This window comes from Citrus clementina, unplaced genomic scaffold (assembly GCF_000493195.1).
Source record: "Citrus clementina cultivar Clemenules unplaced genomic scaffold, Citrus_clementina_v1.0 scaffold_3, whole genome shotgun sequence".
Classification (NCBI taxonomy): domain Eukaryota; kingdom Viridiplantae; phylum Streptophyta; class Magnoliopsida; order Sapindales; family Rutaceae; genus Citrus; species Citrus x clementina.
This window is the reverse complement of record NW_006262339.1, coordinates 38192246-38200024: the sequence shown is the minus strand read 5'-3', so window position 1 is coordinate 38200024 and position 7779 is coordinate 38192246. Positions and strand designations below refer to the sequence as shown.

General features: G+C 40.2%; 1 protein-coding gene across 1 annotated transcript; it reads left to right on the top strand.

Annotated features, from left to right (window-relative positions):
- The first annotated feature begins 6596 nt into the window (after positions 1-6596).
- Positions 6597-7388, top strand: LOC112099955. The gene is made up of 2 exons (XM_024187490.1): positions 6597-7019; positions 7113-7388. Exons 1-2 carry the CDS (start codon positions 6597-6599, stop codon positions 7386-7388), a joined length of 699 nt encoding a protein of 232 aa, XP_024043258.1.
- The last annotated feature ends 391 nt before the right edge of the window (positions 7389-7779 follow it).

The following is a 7779-nucleotide window of genomic DNA, read 5'->3' as shown; positions in this document are numbered from 1 at the left end:
GGGGGGTGGGGGGGGACAAAGGTATCACAAATTCGTCACTAAATAAATTGAAAAAAAAGCTCTTTTATGTCTCACTTGCTAGATAAATGAAATCATCTCCGTCTTGATTTCGACTTATTGATTCATTTTCTATCTTTAATTTATAATGGATTTTCTTAAAAAAGACTAGTTAAATTAATGAGTAGTGTTATACATTTTAAATTTTTGTCCTAAAAAGTTATCGTAAATGATACGACAATCATCAATTAGTTGGTGAGATAATACAACCAATTCAATTTGAATCTTATAAAAAATTACCAACCATTTAATGAATGACATATCATTTGGGATCACATTTGAGATAAAAAAAAATTAAGATGTCTATGGTTACTCTAAATTAATATACATGTGTACGTACCTTCCATTGTCAACAGACTACGCTTTATTTTTCATACCCGCTTGCTTTTTCTAAGTTGCAACTTTCAATTGTTTCCCTAATTCAATTTAGCTCTCTTTTTCATCCACGCTTGCTTTTTGGTTTTTAAGTTGGACTATTTTCCCTAATTCAATTGTGTTACTGATTGGTGTAGGACCCAATATTTGTGAAAAAGCTTGGACTAATGATATAATTGGCAGCTGACTAGTTATATACAATAGGATAAATTTTAGAATACATCCGATGCTTCATGTCATTAGATAACGTGGGACCATTAATTAATAATTTTTAATGTGTCAATAACTTTAAACCTAAAAATTAACTTATTAAAAGTTAAATAATTTCCCTCCTTCTTTCTCCTTTCTTTGATTTTAAAATTTCATCTTTCCTCTTCCAAATTCTAAGAATAGAAAATAAAGAAACATTAATTTATTAGAAATTATAAAAATAATGAATTGAATAAAGTGCCTTTGCAAATCTCGCTCCAGCCCTCAATTTGTTGTCATCTTGCAACTCCTCTAACCGCATCTCGTTTGCTTCATTGTCATAATGCTGAACAACTATAATGAGTTCTATTGTTTTTGCTGGAATTTGATGAAAAATATTATTTGTACTCTCACTTCTCTGGGTTGACTTCATATTTGTAGAAAATATATCCAAACTAAAAGCCAGACATCACTTCTCTTTAGGAAAATACAAGTTTTTGAGCCATGAGTGATCTTCTCAATTTGAATTTTTTAATCATCTCAACCCAAGAAGCTTCAAATTCTATTGTATTACTACACCCATAAAAGCACTCATTGTAGTATTGCTTGAACTCAAGTCTTTGCATAATAAGTAACAAGTTGTTGTGTGGCATTTTTAGCAATATGCCAAGTACACAATCGATGATGTGTCTCTGAAATCACTATTTGGATTGCATTTGACATTGCTTCCTCCTCGTGTGTAAAAATGCATAAGTGAATTGAGGGCTTTACTTAAGACCAATGAAAGCCTAAAATCAAAATTTTTTTGGTGGTGAGTTCTCTCTTTCGAAGTTTTCTCTGGAACTTAGAAAGATGGGAGAATACAGTAGAGCCGTCGTGACTCTGAAAGTCGCCCCAAAGTGGGTGTTTGATTCCTTTTTTTAAAGGTTCCTGTTATTCACTGTATTCTTCTCACCAATATTCTCTGCCAGAGCTTTAATGGCAGAATAGTTAAAACTAGGCTATCAAACAATCCTGAGTTATTGAGAGCTCGAGTTTCCGAGATGGAGTCAGAAGAGTTAATAAGGAGATGCAGAGCCATAAAGCTAAGTGATGAGGAAGGGGGAAGAGTTTCATTCAAGAGCAAAATGAAAGATAAGGGGGAAAAGATTGTTGCGGGCTGCTTGATAGGAAAAGTGATCAATACAAGGGGAGTTAGTATCGAGGGGTTAAAGATGGCCATGCAAAGAGTGTGGAAAACTACCAGGGAAGTCAAGATAGAAAGCCTTGGTGATAACATATTCATCTTTAAATTCGGCTCGGAGGCAGACAAAAGGAGCATTCTAGTAGGGGGTCCATGGCACTTTGATAGAGCTCTCATCGTGCTCATTGAACCAGTCGGAATAGGGGATGTAAAAAAGCAAGATTTCAGCCACACCTCATTCTGGGTTCAAATTCATGATGTCCCCATTATGTGTATGACCAAAGAAATGAAACCAGCCTTGGGTGAGGCGATTGGAAAGGTTGAAGAAGTTGAGACAGATGCAGCAGGTGAATGTTTCGGACAATTTTTGAGATTGAGAATTTCAGTGGACATAACAAGACCGTTGAAGAAAATTTTAGAGCTAGAACAAGAGGGGCAAGCGGAAGAAGACATCCCCATGCAAGTAATGTACGAACGATTGCCAGATTTCTGTTTTTGCTGTGGAAGAATAGGACACCAGTATAGGGAGTGTGCCCACTACAAATCCCAATCCAAGGATGAACTAGCCTATGGTCCTTGGCTAAAAGCATCAACCATCACGGAGCGGTTAAAACAAAGCAGAGGGAAAGACCGATGGGATTCAGCTCATAATAAACCTCACACAAATTCCCCAACCCCTCCAAGAAACAGAAACAACAGTGGTGTAGAGGAGAGGGAGAAAAACAAAACAGATGATCCGGACTGTGATGAAGGGTCCAACCGACACTTGTTGGATCCGGGTTTGGATAACTCGAGGGAAGCAACGGACCAGAGTCAGAGGGTGGTTGGGCCGCATTTAATGCAAGGGGTGACAGGCTGCAGCGAGCTAGAGGCAAAACGTAAAGAACAAAACAAAGCAGAGATTGACGGTACAGTTCATCGGGATGTGGTCACAGGGGCAGGAATTAAGGGCGGGAAAGGAAAAGAGAGGGAAACAAACACAGAAGGGAAAAAATTGGAAAAACCAAAGCCTCCGGGTTCACAAAACGCGGGAGATTTAAAGCGGGGAGAAAAAGACCAAAAGGGATTTATAATGAATATGGGCCAGCAACAAATACCTTGCCAGAATTCAACCCAAATTGAATCAGAAGTAGAAAAAATAGTCAATGGGCCGAGAATGGAGAATACAAAGCCAAAGCAAAAGAAGTGGAAGAGCCAAGCACGGAATGTGGAAGCTAAGATGGAGATAAATGAGGGACCCCTTAAACTGAAAAGGCCCTGCAGTGCTATAGAATGGGAAAGCCCAAAGACAAAGAGGTGCAAAATTATCAGCTCAACAAAACCATATCTCTCACCTCAACTTCGGAAAGCAAAAAACATAGCTTCAAAACTGAACTTCGAAAGTGAGAATGGAGAAGGCAGGGAGGAGCTTCACCATGTAAACGAGTTAGCGGCGGTGGCTGTGAAACAGCCCCGCCGACAACCATGAATCTCTTGAGTTGGAACGTTCGGGGGCTGGGGAAAGACCGAACGTTCCGTGAAGCCCAGCACCTCTTGCAAGAGCATAAGCCGAAAATCCTTTTTCTTAGTGAAACAAAGATGACGGTGAAGCAAATGCAAGAGAAAACGAATAAGTTAAATTTTCAGAATTGTTTTGCTATTAGTAGAGAAGGTTTGGGAGGTGGTTTGGCCTTATTGTGGAGCTCTGAGGTAACCGTGGATATAAAGTCTTACAGCAAGCACCATGTGGATGCAGTTATTTACAGCAAGAATGGCAGATACTGGAGATGTACGGGAGTGTACGGCCACCCGGAAGCAGAACAAAAAAAGCATACGTGGGAGTTATTAAGAAGGTTAGTTGCTCTTTCTTCTTTGCCTTGGTTGTGTTTTGGTGACTTCAATGAGGTGTTGGACCCAATCGAAAAATCAGGGGGGAGGGATAAAAGAGTGAACTCGGTGAATGATTTTCGGGAGGCAATGAGGGATAGTGACTTAAGGGATTTGGGAAGCACAGGGTATCCTTATACATGGTCTAACTGGAGATTCGGATCTAACTTTATAGAGGAGAGGCTCGATAGATTCCTTTGTAATAGTAGATGGGGAAGCTGTTTTCAAGATAAGGCAACAAAAAATTTGATCTCCTGGAGCTCGGACCACAACCCAATTCTGATAGAGGTAATAGAGAAGGGTGAAGAAAGAAGATACACAAAAAGGACTTTTCCTAGAGTCCACTACGAAGATATGTGGAGCTCATATGAGAAGTGCAAAGAAATTATTATGCATGAGTGGTCGAAATCGTGCCGTTGGGAGGAAGGCAATCCAGCTGAAAAGCTAAAAAAGAAATTAAAAGAGTCCCTGGCAGAGCTGAAGATCTGGAGTCAAAATGAATTCGAAGGAAGGAGGAGGAAACTGAAGCAACTGATGAATAAGCTAGAAGAGATAAAGAAGGGGCTCGGGCAATCTAGCGGGGGAGATGAGGTACAAAACATGGAAAACCAGATTGATAACATCCTTTTAGATGAGGAAATTTTCTGGAGGCAAAGATCGAGGGCAGAGTGGTTGAAAGAGGGGGATAAAAACACGAAGTTTTTTCATTCAAAAGCTTCGGCAAGAAAGCGAAAAAACAGAATCAGTGGCCTAGAAGATGAAACAGGAAAGTGGATAGAAGATGCTGAAAAGATTGAACAGATGATTGGCGTTCACTTCACGAACATGTTCACATCATCAAACCCTTCATCTAACCAAATTGAGGCAGCAGTGTCCGGGCTGAACTCAAAGGTCACAGTGGAGATGACAAACTCTATGGACCAACCTTTCACAGAGGAGGAATTAGTGGAGGCTCTAGCTCAAATGGGTCCGACGAAAGCCCCCGGTCCGGATGGTTTCCCAGCAGCCTTCTTCCAAAAACATTGGAGCTCAGTAAAAGAAGGAGTAATCAGAACATGTCTGCACATCCTGAATAAGGGAGGTAACCTAGCCCCTCTTAATCATACTTACATTGCTCTAATCCCAAAGGTGAATAAGCCTAAGAAAGTGTCTGAATTTAGACCCATTAGCTTATGCAATGTCATCTATAAACTTATTGCAAAAACATTGGCTAATAGACTTAAACAGGTGCTAAATGACATCATTTCACCCACCCAGAGTGCTTTTGTCCCCAATAGGCTCATTACCGATAATGTTATCATAGGATATGAGTGTTTTGAACAAGATTAGACAAAGAAAGGGTAAAAAGAAAGGGCTTGTAGCTCTGAAATTAGACATAAGTAAAGCTTATGATAGGGTGGAGTGGGATTTTGTCAAATGCACAATGCATAAACTAGGTTTCTCAGAAAAATGGGTGAGTTTGATCATGTCATGTATCTCTACTGTAAGGTTCTCTGTGCTAATAAACGGAGCGGCGACAGGTCTCATCTTTCCCCAAAGAGGATTGAGACAAGGATGCCCCCTTTCGCCTTACCTTTTCATTATGTGCGCAGAAGTCTTCTCTAACATGTTGAAGCAAGCAGAAAACCAGAGCCTCATCCATGGGTTGAAATTCAGCAGAGACATTTCAGTTTCCCATCTCCTGTTCGCTGACGACAGTTTGGTATTCTCAAGGGCCTCAACCACTGATTGTAAAAACTTGAAGAAGATCTTCGATTGCTATGCAGCAGCCTCGGGTCAGGAGTTTAACTACGATAAATCTTCCATGCTTTTCAGCTCAAGCACAAGTCAGAATCAAAGGGAGGAGATCAAAAGCATCTTTGGGCTGAATGTTGTGTCAAAACATGAGAGATATCTGGGTTTACCTTCTATGGTGGGGAGGAAAAAAATTAGCTTCTTCAACGACATAAAATTAAGAGTGGTAGGCAAGCTGTCCAGTTGGCAGCACAAATGCTTCTCCAGCGGGGGCAAGGAAGTCCTCATCAAAGCAGTGGCACAAGCCGTGCCAGCTTACGCAATGAGCGTGTTCAGAATTCCACAAGGTCTCTGTAATGACATTGAAAAAGCTATAGCTAAGTTCTGGTGGGGCTCCTCTAATAAACACAAAGGCATACACTGGGCTAGGTGGGAAAGGATGTGCCACGCAAAGATCAGAGGGGGATTGGGCTTCAGGGATTTTTCGAGTTTTAATCATGCTCTTCTAGCAAAACAGGGCTGGAGGTTACTGCACAATCCATATTCTTTAATGGCCAAAATCCTAAAAGCTAAATACTTCAGCCACAGTGGTTTCATGGAGGCTAAGCTCGGCTCAAAACCTTCATTTGTGTGGAGAAGCATTATATGGGGCAGGGAGCTGCTTCAGGAGGGATTGAGATGGAGAATAGGCCAGGGAACCAAAATCTCAGCCTGCAGCAAAATTTGGTTGAGGAATGTAGGCAGCTGTACTTCAATACCCCCCTCAAACTCACTCAAAGATGTTGTGGTGGCTGATCTCATTAATGACATAAACCAGTGGAAAGAAGATAAGATTGCCCAGCTCTATCCCAAGGAGATCTCAGAAAGGATTGTAAAGCTCCCTCTCCCGAAAACCCCTCAAGAAGATATTCTGATTTGGAGATTTGATAAGCACGGAACCTATACGGTTAAAAGTGGCTATCAATTGGCAGTCCAACTTAAGTTTCCAGAAAATCCAGGTTGCTCTGATGCTTCTAAATCTCAGTGGAAAGTCATTTGGTAAACCGAAATTCCAGAAAAGGTTAAGATCTTTATGTGGAGGGCTGCAAAAAATTTGCTTCCAACAGCCAACAACCTATGGAAGAAAAAAGTGGTGCCATCCCCCATATGTCAACGATGTTTTTGCAAAAGTGAAGACCCCTGCCATGCACTGATGGACTGCAAAGCTGCGCGCAAAACTTGGAAGCTGACAACATTTTATGATGATGTGAAACAGATGGCTCACCAAGACATGTTAAGTGCGCTCCAAGAGCTAGCCTTAAGCAGGGGGAAGGAGGACTTGGCACAGTTTATTGCGGTTTGCTGGGCAATTTGGCATGAGAGAAATCTTTCAGTTCTGGAAGGTAATCAAAATAGCCCGCAAATAACAGCAGCAAGAGCAACAGCCATTGTGGAATCTTATAGGAGGATCAAGCAGCCAAAAATCCCAGCCATGCTCACACATAGGCAATCAGAGAATAAGAACTGGAAACCTCCCCCAAAGAATTGGTTCAAGGTAAATGTTGATGCTGCTGTTAAAATGTCAGATTTGCAAGCTGGTTTGGGAGTTGTGATCAGAGATTCAAGTGGCAAAATTGTAAGCGTAGCAGTCTAGAGAATTTGTTTCAGAGGAAACGTAGCTTGTATGGAGGCTGAAGCTGTTCTATTTGGCATTCAAGCTGCTCATCAGGCAAAGTGTGTGCCTTTCATTATTGAATCTGACTCGCTGGAAGTGGTGGATCTATCAAAGAATAGGAAGAGAAGCTTGGCCGAAATAAGCTGGACAATCAAAGAAATACAATCAAGCCTGAAGAACCAGAGTCAATCCTCAATTCAGTTTATTCCAAGATTGTGTAATTCCATTGCCCATTCTACAGCAAAAGTTGCTTTAGAATATGAGCACCCAGTTCTATGGCTGGATGATTTTCCAGCAAGAATCTTGTTGACTCTTTCAAAGTTTCTTTAATCGAAAGCTTTACTTTCCCATCAAAAAAAAAAAAAAAATTGAGGGCTAGAGAGAGAATAATGTTTCTTGGAAAGAGATTTGCAAACATACTTTATCCAGTTTATTATTTTATAATTTTAAATAAATTAATGTTTTTTAGTTTTCTATTATTGGAATTTGGAAGACGGAAGAGGAATTTTTGAAATAAGAGGAAAGGGAGAGAAAGAGAGGGAACTATTTGACTTTTAATAAATTAATTATTAAGTTTAAAAGTTATTAACACATGTTAAATAATTATTAATTAATAGTTTCACATCATCTGATGATATTGAACATAAGATGTATTCTAAAATTTTTCCCACAAATAGATAATCTTGGATTTTTTTAAAGGTATGGGAGGAGAAAAATTCAA

What these genes read in the sequence shown, in the direction of transcription:
- LOC112099955 (XM_024187490.1), top strand. Translation starts at nt 6,597, where the DNA reads ATGGACTGCAAAGCTGCGCGCAAAACTTGGAAGCTGACAACATTTTAT. An exon ending in GAGATTCAAGTGGCAAAATT is followed by an intron (nt 7,020 to 7,112) that starts GTAAGCGTAGCA and finishes GCTGCTCATCAG; the next exon opens with GCAAAGTGTGTGCCTTTCAT.